The sequence below is a fragment of the Octodon degus genome, unplaced genomic scaffold (assembly GCF_000260255.1).
Source record: "Octodon degus isolate 3935 unplaced genomic scaffold, OctDeg1.0 scaffold00083, whole genome shotgun sequence".
NCBI classification, from domain to species: Eukaryota; Metazoa; Chordata; class Mammalia; order Rodentia; family Octodontidae; genus Octodon; species Octodon degus.
Window position 1 is genome coordinate 10770480 of NW_004524659.1, and position 15347 is coordinate 10785826.

The following is a 15347-nucleotide window of genomic DNA, read 5'->3' on the forward strand; positions in this document are numbered from 1 at the left end:
GGCTGGGAGGGTTGGCATGGGATGGGGAGTGGCTCACAGTCCTGCCCTGCTGTCCCCAGAACTTCATCACAGCTGAGGAGCTACGGAGAGAGCTGCCCCCCGACCAGGCAGAGTACTGCATTGCCCGCATGGCACCCTATCAGGGGTCTGATGCTGTGCCTGGCGCCCTGGACTACAAGTCCTTCTCCACAGCCCTCTATGGAGAGAGTGACCTGTGAATCCCCGGCCACCGGACCACACCCTCCTCGAGGCCTCCTGGAGGGGCCAGCTCTCCGCTCCCCTGACTCTGTATCTATGCAAAGCACTCTGTCCGGCCTTTGGGGGTGGGTGGGTGGGCAGGGAGGGGCTGGGGCAGGCTCTCTCCTCTCTCGTTGGTTGGCCAGGAGGTCCCCCCATCCGGTAGGGGAAAGGAGACTTTTGGGGTCAGTGTCCCTCGTCTGGTAAATATATATGATGTGTTACTGTGGTTTTTTTTTTTTTTAAACCTATGTGGAGGAGACAGCAGATCCCCCATAGGAAAGCAGGTCCCCTCTGTGCCCTGGGATGCCCCTCCACTGCCACCACCCCCAGCCCCTGGGTCCTTCCATTTGCCCTTGAGGTCCCTTCCAGGCCTCCCACATCCAGGCCAAAGCCCCATGTGCCTTGTCCAGGAACTACCCTGCCCTACAAAGGGTCCAGCAGAGGGCGCTACAGATACCCACTGGGCCAACCCAGCAGCTTGGGCCCTGGCTCCAGGCTGCCCTGGCCTTGCTTTGTCTGGACTTGCCGTCTCAGATTTTCTAAGGACCAAAATAAAACAACAAAAATACAAAAACAAAAAAACAACAAAAACAAAAAAGCCACAAAAAAATTTTAAAAACAAAAATTAAAAACTTTCAGAAGATTACTATTTACTTTATTAACTTACGGATTTATTATATAAATATATATTCACCTAGCAACATATCTCTGCCGCGTCTCTTGCTCTCCTAATGAAGACATAGCTGATGTGCTGCCCTCCCAGCCCCCTCCTGGTTGTCCTCGGCTGCATCGGCAGGGTCTCTGGGGACCGCCCCAGGTGGAGGCGGGCTGCTGGCCTGGCTGCCTGGTAGTTGATGGTTTTGCCTCCCCACCCCTTTCTGAATTTATTCTGATTGATTTTTTCTTGGTTTCTGGATAAACCACCCTCCTGGGGACAGGATAATAAAACATGTAATATTTTTAAGAAGGAGCCCGACAGTGTCCTCTCTGTGCTGTCCATTCTCTACCTCGGGAAAGCACGTGAGCCCAGAGACCCCATTCCCATCCTGTGTAAAATCAAAGGTACCATGGGCCCCTTAGGGACTAACACAAGTGGCAGCAAGTGCAGGTGCTGATAGAGAGGTGCTCTTGTCAGTGAGTGAGCCAGGCACGCAGCTGGTTCTAGATGCAGAGGGGCAGGGCCTGGGCAGCAGGCATTGACCCCACATCCTAGGAGAAGGTGGCCACCTCTGTCCACTGCATGAGAGGAGCAAGAGGCAGAGTTGAGGCAGGGATCCTTGGATGGTACCAGAGCCACCCTGTTCCTCCAGCCCAGCTCACCTGTCTGTGGGTCAGACACACGACCCCCTCACCCCCGTGCAGATGCTGGCTGCAGTGGCCTGCACAGAGAGGAACAGTGAGGGCCTGCCACACCCAGCAAGGGAGACCCACCCTGCGCCTACCAAGTAGCGCTGGTACTCACGGAAGATGCAGGTGAGCTGGGCTACACAGGACACGAAGCGCTCAAAGTCTACACGCAGCCGGCTGTCCCGGTAGCGGCTGGTGAGGGCCTGGGTCAGTTGGTTGTTCAGGTGGAAACCTGGGGAAGGAGTCCGGAACCCCACTTCCACACCACACCCCAAGACGGCACCCCAGTGGCTTGGGCCCACAAGGTGTGAAGATAGAGGGCTTGTGTGTATGGTACCTGGCACCCAAGAACTGTGTCACTTGGGCACGGAAATACCTTCGGGTGGCAAAATATGCTTGACAGTAGGTCTAGGGTCACTCCATACTCGACATCAGAGGCAACTTCTTGTTTTTCCTTTGTGTGTGTGTGTGTGTGTGTGTGTGTGTGTGTGTGTGTGTGCAACTAGAAATTGGATGTGGGCCTTTATGCTGAACTACATCTATCCCCAGCCCTTTTAATTTTAATTTTCTTTTTATTAATTTCCGTTTTGAGACAGGTTCTCATTCCTAAGCTGCCCAGGCCAGACCCTCCTTGAACTTGGGGTCCTCCTTCCCCAGCCTGCTGAGGCGCTGAGGTTTACAAGTGTGCTTACTCACCTCTGCTCTCTGCTGAGGCCCTGCATAGCGCCTTTTCTCTGATGCCACCACCCTGACTTGGGCTCACCTGGCCTTGCACACCCCTGGGCACCTGCCCACCACCACACTGTGGCCTCCCTCAGAGAGGGAGCCCAGTGCCCCTGGCCTCAAGGCCCTACAGCTTTCCTGCAGCACCATGGCAAATGGCAGGTTGGCCCTAGGACTAGCTGACCCCACCTGTCCTCTGTCCCCAAGAGTATGCCACTGAGTCCAGACGTGTGGGAAAGCACAGGCTGGTTCTCTCCAGGGCCAGCTTATGGTTTTGTGCTTCCGCACTCAGTGAACAAGCTGGCCCCCTCCATGCAGCAAATGCTGTTGGTGTGCGTGCGTGCGTGCGTGTGTGTGTGTGTGTGTGTGTGTGTGGTTCTGGATTACTCCCAGAGAGCTTTCCAACTGAGCTACATCTCTAGCCATTTATTTCAATACAAATTCTTACTATGTTGCCAGGTTGGGCTTGAACTCAGTCCTCCTGCCTCAGGCTTGCAGAGTGGCGGAATTACCAACATTTGCCACTAAATCCAGTCTCACTGCCTTCCTTTGGGGTAGTATATGGTACAGAGTGACAAGAGCTGTGTTTCTAGCACAGGGTGCTGTGCAGTGCCACCCCACAGGTACCCCAGGCCAACCTCACAGTGACGTAGGCCATCAGAAGAAATCACATGCCAGCAGAAAGTCAGGAGAGCGACCATTCCAACTGAAGCTCATCAGAATCTAGAACATTATTCCACGCTACCCAGGAAGCAGCACCTCAGATACCAGTGCCCAGTGTTCCCTTCTTAGGGCCCCTCAGTCCACACCGAGGATACCACCCAAGCCCTACTGGGAATAGGCCTTGTGAATGGCTGCACCCAGGCCAGCAGGCAGGACTGGGAAGATGAGACAAGCAGGACCAAGCCCTGTCCCCCATCTACCCGAGATCCCTGTTCACACCTGCAGCATTCAGCGCCAGCCGCAGCTCATAGGAGTTCATGGTCCCAGAAGTGTCCTCATCAAACTTGTCAAATGTGGCCTGGACAGGGAGGAGCAGGTCAGTCCAACCCCAGTGCCAAGGGCCCTGAACATCACCCTGTACCCTAAAGAAGCTGAAGGTGAGGGCTGGTGAGATGGCTCAGTGGTCTAAAGCACCTACTTAGAACAAGCTTAGCAAAGCACAGGGACCGCGGTTCAATCCCCCAGCACCACATGTCAGCCAGCCCCGCCCCCTGGTGGGCTGAGCTGGCCACACACACACACACACACACACACACACACACAAATAAATAAAATTAAAAAAAAAAAAAAGCTGAAGGTGACCTCAGAGGCCACAGAGCACCCAGCTCAGCACCCTTCTACCCTTCTACCTGGCTATTTGCCCGAGGCCAGCAGCTTAGCCGCCTGTACCTGTTTCTTCCTTTGCTGGTGTGTAGACACCAGGTCACAGGTGAGGAAGACAATGTGTGAGGGCTTGCCAAGTACTGGCTTCTCAGGGTTAGCAGTATGGAGAGGACCTTGGCCATCTCTTCCCCATGGGTTAGACCAATCATGTGCAGCCAAGCAGAGGTCCCGTGGAGTGGAAGGCCCCTTCCCCAGGGCCACCCAGACTGGATAGGGCAGGGCCCAGAGTCCAGCCCAAGACCAGAGGCTGCACAAGGTAGCCTAGTCCCCCTTTTATCTCTGGGGTGTATGCACAGGAGCAGGCAGCCTGCCAGGCCCTTGCCTTACCTGCCACATCAGCAGGTGGCCCCAGAGCTGCTGGAAGTGGTGCAGGGTCAGGCTCCGCCCATGCTGCAGGTGAAGGCATCTGGTTATGGTCAGTACCCCCAGAAAGGCAAACATCCCCGTGCCCAGTTCCCAGACATGTACCCCAAAACACTGCAGCAGCTGCTCACAGGTCCTGAGCCCGATCTCCCCGGAGTTCCTAGTGCTGGCTCTGGCTGCAAGAAAAAAACTCCAGCACTTGCTGTCCACTGGCCCTCTTCGCAGAGGGCCTTTCACAGACACAGAGCCACAGAAAGCCTTTGGTTGCTACAGATGGCAGAGCTGGGATTTACATCCGGACACATTGCCCCAGTCTGCACCACACAGTGCTGTGAGTGCCACGTCAGAGAAAAGAGATACCCTCCTGGCTGTGCCAGCCACAGGCTAGGAGATGCTGCTGAGCTGAGCCTGGCCTTCCTGTGGCCTCATGCCCAGCAAGCAGCACAACCTATTAACATATATGACTGGGTAGGGGTCTGGCTGTAGTCAAAGAACCTCTGGCCAACAGCCCCAGAACCCCAACTCACCTGGCTCCAGGGCAATACTCAATAAAGTCTGGAGCTGGTGGGCATTGAGTTCTTCCTCCTAGGCAGCGAGAGAGCCAATTCATTCATTCATGCAGCCAGCCAACAAACTGGCCAGACCCTGTGCTGGAAGGTGCTGGGTACAGACAGTGACTAAGAGATCCAGACCTACCCTCTCAAGTTTGCATTAGTAGAGACAGACCTGCCCCAGAGTGGCCCAGGGCAGCAAGGAAAGAAGCGCTGGGCTTTGGGAGCCCGCAAGGAGCTAGTAACAGAGACATAGAAGGGCAAGGTGGGAAGAGGAGGCCCAGTCTGGGGGGACTGTGAAGGGAGGGAAGGTCTAGGCTCAGAGTGCAGACTGAACCAAGGCCCGGAGGCAGGAAGAGCCTTCCAGAAAAGAAGCTAGAGGGAAGGAGTAAGCAAAATGAGCCGCTCATGAAAAGGAGGGAACCCAGCCTGGATTCCTCACCTCCCCAGCCAGCTCCAGAAACAGCTGCACCAACTGCAGCTCCAGGGGCTTGGAGGGGACCTAGGAGGAAGGAAGGGTTCAGCTTGGCCCCAAATCCTCCCCTCCCGGGCGCCCCTCCCAGCGCAGCTCCCTCACCATGAGGGTCTCCACGTCAGCGCTGATCACGTCATCGATCTCCCTGCGAATTGAAGCAGGAGATACGGTGGTCACCCCACGGCTGGGCCTTGGGGCCTCAGGGTCCCAGTGTTGAATTGGGTAGGGTTTTGGGGCTTTGGCCTCAGGCACCAGGATGGGGTGGGTGTCAGAGTCCCGGGGCTGGGTCCTGGAGCCTGAGAGACCGGGGTAGGACTTGGGGGTCCCTGGCCAGGGCTACTGTCGGGGCGAGGGCGGAGGTCCAGGCTCACACTGCTGTGTGACTGCGCTCGGAAAAGATACGCAGCGTGAAGTCGGCCTCGTCGCCAACGCGGGAAGCGCTGGGCACCACGAGGTAATGGCCGGGGCGCAGGCGACAGCGGCGGCTCACGTCGCGGCGGGCGCAGAAGACCGAGCGGTCGGCGCGCAGCAGCCCAGGCAGGAGCTCGCGGCTGCGCGGCGAGTCCCAGAGGCTCAGCAGCTGCGGAGGGGCGTTGTGACCGCGGCTACCCCGCTTGGCCGCCCACCTGCCCGGGTCCGCCCCCGTCCCGCCGAGCCCGCCCCCAGCCCGCTGGGCTTCCCCGAGAGGGGACCATGCTGGTACTCGGCCAGGAGCGGGGCGCGCCTGAGACCCACCTCCTCTGGAATCTGTAAGAAGCGAGTGCGCAGATCAGGGCGGGAGGAGGAGCCCGGCTCAGAGCCCACTCCAGCCCCTCCGCGCCCCTCAGGCCCTTCCGGCTTCCTGGGGACCCCTGGTTCTTCAGTTTTCTTTGAGCCTCTGGTCCTGGTCCCAAGCCAGGACCGGCCCTTCCCAGGCCTCCCCTCCCCCATCTGCCCTCTCATGCCCTTCTCAGCTATTTGAGGGAGTAGGGGTACTGAACACTGAACCGAGAGCCTTTGCACTGAGCAGTATCTTCCGCCCATGTCTTTTGAAGACAAGGTCTCACTAAATTGCCCAGGCTGAGCTCGAACTTGAGATCCTCCTGCTTCAGCCTCCCAGAGTGCTGGGATAGACCTGTGCCTCATGCCAGGCCCTTCTCCACCTAGATAGACGAGGCTCTTCCCCTCTAGCCCCTCCTCAGTCTTTACGGGACTCTTCTTTCCTCCTGGCACAGTGGCTTCCACTCTCCTCAAGTCCTGCCCCCACCCCACCCCTGGGAGGCCTCACCTGGAATACATGGAAGCCCACAGTGAGGTAAGTGAGGCCCTTGGCCCTTAGGCACCGCTGGTTGCGCTGGATGAGTGACAAGAGGACCGTGCATTTGGGGGTGCGACCCCCCCTTGCAGGGCCCCTCGCCCCTGCGGCCCCCCAACCTCCCCAGGGCGCCCCTTCATCGTCCTCATCCTCTTCCTCCTCATCGGGCTCCAGCAGAGTCAGCCGGAACTGGGGATTGGTCCAGAAGGTCTCTAGGAGGGAAGAAGTGGGGTCCGCAGGCTGCCACAGCCCCATCCCCGCACGCACCCCAGAGCCCCTCAGGCCTCACCCGCGGTAGGCTGGCTCCCACCAGAGTTGAAGCCACGCACCCAGCGGCCCTGGAAGGTGTGGATGTGCCAGCCGCCCCCGGTCGGGCTGGGGCCCAGCACCTCGGGGCTCAGTGAGCAGATCTGGACGGTGTTGAAATGCTGAAGGAAGTCTTGCAGCTCCATCCTGGAGGGTGCCCCCAAAAACTCAAGACTCCAGAACTGACCCCAATCACAAGGCCTGTCAGGCCCTCAAATACTGCTAAGGACCTGTCAACCCAGAAATCTCTAAGCCCTACAGTTCCCCCAGGTGTCTAAGTCTTTGGAAATGCCCCACAGGCTGCTCCCAAATATCATTAAGTTGCTTTTCTAAAATCTAAAGAGGTGGGGCCAGGGAGATGGCTCAGTGGAATAAGCGCTTCCCTGGCAAGCACAAGGGCCTGAATTCATCCCTGGTTCCACAAATAAATAAATAAATAAATAAATAAATAAAATCTAAAGACAGCTAGCAAGATAGCTTGGTGGCCTAAGCACCTGCCTGGCAAGCACAAGGACCAGGGTTTGATTCCCTTTACCGCTTGCCAGGCTGGCTACTGAAACCGTGCATGGTACAGCAAGACCCTGTATCACGTAAGTAAAATTTGTAGACCCTGTACTAAACACATTAAAAAAAAAGAGTCTTGGGGCTGGAGAGATGGCTCAGTGGTCTAAAGCACCTACTTAGAACAAGCTTAGCAAAGCATCAGGGACCGCGGTTCGATCCCCCAGCACCACATGCCAGCCAGCCCCGCCCCCTGGTGGGCTGAGCTGGCCACACACACACACCACTCTCTCTCTCTCTCTCTCTCTCTCTCTCTCTCTCTCTCTCTAATAAGTAAATAAATAAATAAAATTAAAAAAAAAAAAAAAAGAGTCTCACTACACAGATCAGACTTGTAGTAATCTCCTGTTATCAGCCTCCCAAGCGCTGGGATTGCAGGCAGGCACGCTACCACACCCAGTCACAATTGCCATCTCAGTGTGCCCTGGAGGTGGGGCTGCCACCGCATGCAGGGGGAGGGGGGATCGAACCCCTGGCCCATAAATAAATTTTTAGAAAACCCAAAGGGCAGGAGCCGGGGAAATGGCTCAGTGGAATAAGCACTTGCCTGGCAAGCGCAAAGGCCTGAGTTCAATCCATGGTTCTGCCAAAAAGAAACCAAAGCTAGGTATGATGGCACAAGCCTACAGTCCTAGCCGTGTAGGAGATTCTTTGTTTGTGCCCAGGCTAGACATTTTAGTAACTTACTTGACAAGACCCTGTATCAAAATAAAAAATTATAAAAGGGCAGGAGGCCCTGGGTTCAATCCCCAGTACTGAAAAAAACATACTAAGACCCTGATATCAACAAGTATCCTTTACAATCTCAGTATTGCCAGATCTCAAGAAATGCCCCAAATGTCACTAAACCTCCCCCAATCCCACCGCCCCTTTCCAGCCTCCAGCACTTACTATGGCTCCAGCGTCTTCCTCCTTGATCCCAGCACTGCTGCTACTAGGCACAGTTTCTCCCTAGGATGCTCATGGGGTTCTCCCTGTCCCTTCTTCCCCTGTCCCTTGGTCCCCAGGCCCAGGGGGCCTCTCAGGGGCAGAGCTGGGAACCCAGAACTCACCAGAACTCACCATCCTCCTTCCTCACCAGCAGGGCATCTCGCCACTCCGGGGGCAGCGTATCCCAGCGAGGGCAGCTGGAGAGACAGGTGTGAGGGGCCGCAGGGGGGACCCAGCCCCCCACCCCACAGCTCATCCCACCTGTCACTCCATGCCCCGGACCATTCCACACGGCCCCATGGGTTCCGAAGCCGCAGCAGCCGCACCTTGGTGAAGCCCAGGGACACCTGAGGACAGCATAGTGGGTGGCAGTGGCACCTGGACACCCCTGCCAGCTCACCCACAGGGACAGCTCACCTTGTGCGTGCCTGTGACTGAATACGCATGCCCCTTCACCAGCCCCTCTTCTGTACGGTACTCGCCCCGGTCACTCTGAGCAGAGGACACAAGACAGTGAGCTCAAGGTGGAGGACAGAAGGACAGCTGCTTCCCTCAAGCCCCCAACCTCCTGCCACCACCGCAGCTCAAGCACAGCATGGCATTGCCTGGCCCTGGGCTCAGAAGAGGGGAGAGGGAAACAGAACAGGTAGGGAGGTGGAAAGGAGACAGAAAGGGGCGGGTGCTAAGCTGCAGTAACCAAGACGCATGGAAGGGAGACACAGAGGCAGAGCCTCAGGGACCAAGTACAAGGTTAAGAAGTGGGTAAGGGTATGAGTTAGACCAACTCAGTGAAGGTATGAACATGGGCATCAGGGCACATGCCTATAAACCCGTCACTCTGGAGCCTGAGGCAGGAGGATTGCCATGAGTTTGGGGCTGGCCTGGGGTACATAGTGAGACCCTGTCTCAAAACAATAAAACACAAAAGGCTGGTTGTGGTGGTGCACCCCTGTAAGCCCTGAGGCAGGAGGATCTCTGCCAGCTTAAGACCAGCCTGGGCTACAAAGTGAGCTCAAGACCAGCCTGAACTACATAGCAAGACCCTGTCTCAAAAAAACCAAAAAAGGGGGCTGGTGAGATGGCTCAGTGGTCTAAAGCACCTACTTAGAACAAGCTTAGCAAAGCACAGGGACCACGGTTCAATCCCCCAGCACCACATGCCAGCCAGCCCCGCCCCCTGGTGGGCTGAGCTGGCCACACACACACACACACATACACACACACATTAAAAAAAAAAAAAAAAAACCCCCAAAAAGGGGGGATGGGGAGATAGCTCAGTGGTATAAGTGCCTGCCTGGCAAGCATAAGGTCCTGAGATCATCCCAGGGGCTGAGGAGATGGCTCAGTGGAATAAGCACTTGCCTGAGTTTGTCCCAGTACCAAAAGGGGGGTGGGGCAGGGAGATGGCTCAGTAGAATAAGTACTTGCCTGGCAAGAGCAAGGTCCTGAGTTCAATCCCCAGTACCACAGAATAAATAAATAGATAAATAAATAAATAAATAAATAAATATCTCAAAAAACCCTACTCTTTTATTTTTACATTTTTAACCCTGCCGGGGTGGGGGTGCCTACAGCTACTGGAGGTTCCCTTTTGCACTTGTGTTGGGTGACAGGTTCTGGCCCTAGTCTGAATTGCTCATTATTATGGTGGTCATCTCATATGGCTGAAGCCCTTAAAGCGACAGCTTATTTTCTCAAAGACCACCTGCCCCCTTCTTCTGCAATTCAGCCCGGGGTGCAATGTCCTTTCCCGCCACCTCAGGGAAGGCCCCAATCAGTTCCTCAGATACTTCTAAACATCCTCCTCAGACTCCACCCCTAACAACAGTCCTCAAAAGCCCTGGCTTTCTTTGTCTTGGGCTGGAAGATCTACCAGACCCATCTGCCCTCGATCCTCTCCGTGTCTTTGGAGTTAATAAAGGCTTCTTTTATCTTTCCTATCTTTTTACTGCACCTCAGAAAAACCTATCATTGGGAAGGCCTGCCCGCGTGCCGCGAACCCAGAATCAGGGTAGAGAAACACTTCTGCGAGGTCCTCGGAGCACCCAGGTGCAGCTGTGCCTGAGGCTTGTCTTGTTATGAGTGCAAATAAGTTCTGCCTAACTCGCAGCTGTTTGTGAGAAAGAACTCGGCAGCAGAAGCTAAAAGGAAAAGATAGGAAGCTCCTCCCAACCCGTGTGCCCCTTTGGGCTGAGCAGGAGTGCAGCTCTCACCAGGGCAGTGGCGCCCACCAGGGACTCCTTGGCCAGGGCATGGCGGAGGGCCGAGAAGAGGCCCGGCGTGTTGCCTCTCAGGTAGAGAACCTCGCCCACGCCGCCGGTGAAGTCCACAAAAGCCTCATTCATGTGGCCACCTCGCATCACCTCGTAGGAGCCATGGAGCCTGCAGTAGGGGGCAGATCTGAGGTGGGTACCAGCCTCTTAGATCCTCCACAGCCTCCGAGGCTTCTGTCGCAGCAGGAGGGAGGCCCAGAAGCCAAGACCTGGACCTGTGGGCCATCTAGAGGCCGCCAGGACTGTTAGGGTGGGAGCCCCGGGGCAACAGTGCAGAACTGCGCCTGGGCCTGGGCCTGAGTCTCTGGACTTCAGCTTTGGCGGGGTGGAGGTGGGGGCGGGGGCTGGGGAGTACCAGGCATTCCAGACCCTCAGGATTAGGAAGAAATGATTTAAGGGTCCCAGGGTCACAGCCAATGGGGGTGGGAGGTAGCTTGGATGTCTTAATGGACAAGAGATGGCCTGAGATTACAGGTCATCAGAGGGATAAATCAGGGCTCCAGACATGAGACTTCAGGGTCCTCAGGAATTGTGGGCTCCAGCGATGTGGACAGAGGAGGTGCTTAGGATCTCAAGCCCTTGGGCCATAGGAAGGTACAGATGGACAGTTGGGACTTGGTTGGGGTCCTTGGCAGCTGGAGGTCCCATATGGCTGGGCCTTGGGGTGCGGGCTGGGGCCCTGGGTCCTCACTTGGCATAGGCCTTCTCCAGGAGCGGGGCCCAGAACTCATCCCGCTGCTCTGAGCGCACGAACATCAGCTTCCCCTCACGCACTGGGAGCCTGTCATCCACCACGACATCTACCCAGCGACCGAACTGCCAGAGCTGGTGCAGAAGGGGCAGGGCCTAGGATTAGCTTCGGACCACCACCCCGCTGGGTCCCCAACCTCTGCCCCGACCCTGCTGTGCCAGTCCCAGAGCCTTAGAATTATTACAGCCCCAAGGGGATCAGGCCAAAGATGAAACTCTTGTCAGCACAGGTGGGGCATGGACGAAGGAACCAAGCTCTACCTGGAAATGGAAGACACCTGCATAGCCATCTCGGAAGCTCTGTCCAGGGGGGACCACCCGGTACAGGAGCCGGGGGTACAGAGTGAGGGAGGCGGCAGCCGCGAGGAACCAGCAGTTTCCTGGAGAAAAGGCCGGGGCCAGGCGAGGGGTTAAGGAAGAGAGCCAGGGAAAGGGAGCCAAGGGGCAGAGCTCTGAGGGTACCAGCAGGGACTCCTGGGTCTGGGACTCAAGATGGGCTGAGGGGTCTCACCCAGGCTGCCCTGACACACGTCTGTCCGGCTCATGTCCTCACAGATGAACTGGGGCTCAGCACAAAACTCCTAGGGGAGGGGCCAGAGATGTAGCTCAGCAGCGCAGCACCTGCCTGGCAAGCTCAAGGTCCTGAGTTCAATTCCTGGTAACCCCCCAACAAAAACCTCCTGGGGTGATGGGGCTTCCAGGTCAGCCCAGGAAAGGGAAGAAGGGGCAGCTGAGAGGGCAGATGCCTGGGTCTCCCGCACAACGGCTCCAGGTAAAAAGTTCTCCAGCCCACAATAGGTCACGGGATCTGGGAACACAGTGTAGCTTCCCTGGGTCTCCCTGAATACAGAACACTGGGCTTGCTCCCAGCCAAGACCTTTAGCCTCCTCCCTCAGACCCCAGGGTCCAGGCCCAGATCCTCCCTCAGACTCAGGGATCCAGGCTCAGCCTCCTCCCTCAGACCCAGGGGTCCAGGCCCAGCCTCCTCCCTCAGACTCAAGGATCCTCCTCCCTCAGACTCAGGGGTCCAGGCCTAGCCTCCTCCCTCAGACTCAGGGATCCTCCTCCCTCAGACTCAGGGGTCCAGGCCCAGCCTCCTCCCTCAGACCCATCCCCACTTTACTCTGGGCCTCTTCCATTCCACCCCTTTGGCTTTTTCTGAGTTTGGCCCCAGCAGGTCATAGCCAAGGGCATCAGGTCCAGCAGGGAAGTAGGGGTCGCGGAACAGGATCCCTGAATCCAGGCAGGCTGCTCTGATTGCCTCGTAGCTCTGGCCTCGAAAGGGCTGTGGGTCCCAGGCGCCAGTCTCCGCATCTTCAGCCACCAGCTGGATTGTGACCCTCCCGTCGCTGCCTGCCATCGGAATACTCTGGGCTCCCAGATGGCCCCAGGTCCTTTAACTTCCTGAGTCATGGGGCGGGGCCCTGCCACCTGCACCCCGTTGGGGGTCTTTAGGCCCTGTGCAGCCTTCCCTCGTTAATATTAATTGATGGTTTGGGGTGCAAGGGAGCAGAGACGCCTCTTCAGTGGTTTCCTCCCTGGGGCGTGGGGCCCTCAGTTGTGGCCAGGGCAGCGGCTTAATGGGCTTGACCAGCAGGAGGGGAGGTGGGCAGAACTGAGGGAGGACCAGCAAGTATCAAGAAGGAGGTCAGTGTGGGGGTGTTTGTGCCTGCGTGGGCCACCTCTGTGGGGGGGCCAGGCTGGGGAGCAGGGCCAGGCCATCTCTGTGTCTCTTCAGACTTTTCATTTGACATTTCTATTTTGTGTGTGTGTGTGTGCGCGCGACCGGGGATTGAACTCAGGCCCTTGTGCTTGCCAGGGAAGTGCTTATTCTACTGAGCCATCACCCCAGCCCCTTCATCTGACATTTCATCTCTTCTCCCCCTCAGCCTCATTTGCTGACCCCCTGGTTTTGTTTGTCCACTTGCTTCTTGTGATGGTTTTGCTATGTTGCCCAGGCTGCCCTGGAATTAGCCAGCCTCAGCCTCCTGAGTGTGCCACCGCGCCTGGCCTCCTGACCTCTGTCCTGCCTTCACAACTCTCATGCGGCGCTGTGGGAGCCACGCGCTGTGGGAGCCGAGATCATTCCCCTCAGACTACTGTCCTGAGCTGAGGAAGGCTGACCCAGCCCGGGCAGTGAGGTGGGGCTGAGCGCAGAGGGCAGCTTTGCACCCGCCTGTCCCGTGCGGGCGCCAGGGCTCCTATGCTCACAATGCCCCGTTTTGTCTGCCGAGCCCCAGGTCTGGCCAGAGGTGCGTTTCCCTAAAGAAAATGGAAAAAAGGCTCAGAAAAGCCAGAAAATCACCTTTTGAGGTCTCCTTTCCTTTCTTATCATGTGGCATTTAGATGTCCCCAAGCTTTCTGGCATCCTGCCTTCCTAGCAGGCTGGTAGATACCTGTGTGATCAAAACCTACAATCAATGCTTACAGTCTAAAAATTTATTATAGTAAAATTTAGTATGCTGACATTAAACCCCCTCAGAATCCCTCCTCTCCTCGAACCCACTTTGCCCACCAGTCTTGCCACTTTGTGAAGCGATTCTGGGAGTCCTCTTTTGTAACTGTCTTTAGTTGTGCAGTTGTGGCTGGCTTAATGTCCTGAACTGATTCAAAACATTTACCTTTCCTCGTCATTTTGACTATGGGGCAAAGACAGAAGTCACACAGTACCTGATCTTGTGAATAAGGTGCATGAGGACAGAGTATAATTTTTGTTTTTCAGGCAGGGTCTCACCATGTAGTTCAAGCTGGCCTTGAACTCACTATGTGGCCCAGGCTGGCCTCAAACTTGCAGCAATCTTCCTGCCTCAGCCTCCCAAGTGCTAGGATTACAGGTATGTGCTGCCACACCTGGGCACAGCATGCTTCTTCTTCTTTTCTTTTTTTTTGCAGAGCCGGAGATTGAACTCAGACCCTTGTGCTTGCCAGGGAAGCGCTTATTCCACTGAGCCATTTCCCTGGCCCCTCAGCATGCTTCTGTGAGCCTGCCTTGCCACTGGATGCATTCGGCAGCAGTATTCACTGTGTGTGTGTGTGTGTGTGTGTGTGTGTGTGTGTGTGTGTGTGTGTGTTTAATGTATTTGGTACAGGGTCTCACTATGCAGCTCAGACTCATAGTGATCCTCCTGTTTTCAGCCTCCCCAGTGCTGGGTTACAGGCATGTGCGACCATGTCTGCTCTCAGTGACTGGCTCAGCAAGCCTGGGAGTGGGGCCAGCGGGGCGTGTGGTGCCAGGGATCAAACCTGGTCCCTGCACTTGCCTAAGCAGTTGCTTCATCCTCTGAGCTACCTCGCCAGCCCTTATTTTTGTTTATTTATTATTATTTTTTAAAGAAAAGAATAATTTTTTTTTTTGCAGTAACAGGGATCAAACTTGGGACCTTGTGTTTGTCAGGCAAGCACTTAAGCCACTGCACTATCTCCCTGGCCTCAGTCACTGTATTTTTTATCACATCTCATAAAGACACTCATGAAAGAGAACTTCTAGAACTGCTTCCGAAAGTGGCAAAAACAGTGGGACAAGTGTGTTCACAGCGATGGGGAGTATTCTGAGGGGATTAATGGCAATGTGTCTTTTCCTGTAATAAATTTACATATGCGCTGCACATTTTGATGGCCCCATGTATTGCCCGAGCCCCCTGGCTGCACAACCAGACATGGTGGTGAGCACCTGTAACCTTAGCATTCTGGGACGCTCAGGTAGGGTGATCGAATGTTTGTGTCCAGCCTGTACAACTTAGTGAGATTCTGTCTCAAAATAAAAATTAAGGGCTGAGGAGTTAGTTGGGTGGTCTAAGTGCCTGCCTGGCAAGAGCAGGGAGCCTGGTTCGATCCCTGGTACCACATGCCAGACCGGAAAGACCTGCCCCGCACATATACACAAGCCATGTGAGAGGTTACAGCACATTATTGGGATTAGAAGAGAAGAGCACAAGTTCAAATCCCAGCTCTACCACTGAGAGCTGTTTGTCTTTGGGTGAGTTACTTAACCTCTCTGTGCCTCAGTTTCTGTATGTCTACAATGGGTTGATCATGGCCCTTCCTTGGAGGGTTGTTGTGAAGAGCCAATGAATTGATATGCAGGATGTATTTGATGGGCTGTCCAAACAGCTCAGTGGATTAAAGCACCTGTTAGCAGGCTCAGGGGC

General features: G+C 55.8%; 2 protein-coding genes across 6 annotated transcripts in view; one reads left to right on the plus strand and one right to left on the minus strand.

Moving 5' to 3' along the window:
• The window catches only part of Actn4 (actinin alpha 4), a 77080-nt gene extending 75881 nt beyond the window's left edge, over positions 1 to 1199 (plus strand). For 2 of the 5 annotated variants that reach the window (XM_004636785.2, XM_004636786.3), the window contains one exon: positions 60 to 1199. In XM_004636785.2, the coding sequence (XP_004636842.1) occupies positions 60 to 218 (159 nt within the window). In that variant the 3' untranslated portion in view covers positions 219 to 1199. The remainder of the gene's footprint in view (positions 1 to 59) is intronic. The other 3 variants (XM_004636787.2, XM_012515936.2, XM_023721644.1) reach the window with 2 other exon arrangements.
• On the minus strand, positions 467 to 12852 carry Capn12 (calpain 12). The gene is made up of 21 exons (XM_004636788.2): positions 12323 to 12852; positions 11711 to 11780; positions 11461 to 11579; positions 11141 to 11274; positions 10390 to 10558; positions 8594 to 8668; positions 8438 to 8523; positions 8299 to 8373; positions 6669 to 6832; positions 6353 to 6591; positions 5821 to 5832; positions 5457 to 5665; positions 5188 to 5230; positions 5053 to 5112; positions 4587 to 4644; positions 4165 to 4235; positions 4024 to 4086; positions 3253 to 3331; positions 1703 to 1819; positions 1561 to 1619; positions 467 to 1476 (listed from the first exon to the last, which is right to left on the minus strand). Exons 1-21 carry the CDS (start codon positions 12557 to 12559, stop codon positions 1450 to 1452), a joined length of 2166 nt encoding a protein of 721 aa, XP_004636845.1. The 5' UTR covers positions 12560 to 12852; the 3' UTR covers positions 467 to 1449.
• Positions 12853 to 15347: the final 2495 nt, after the last annotated feature.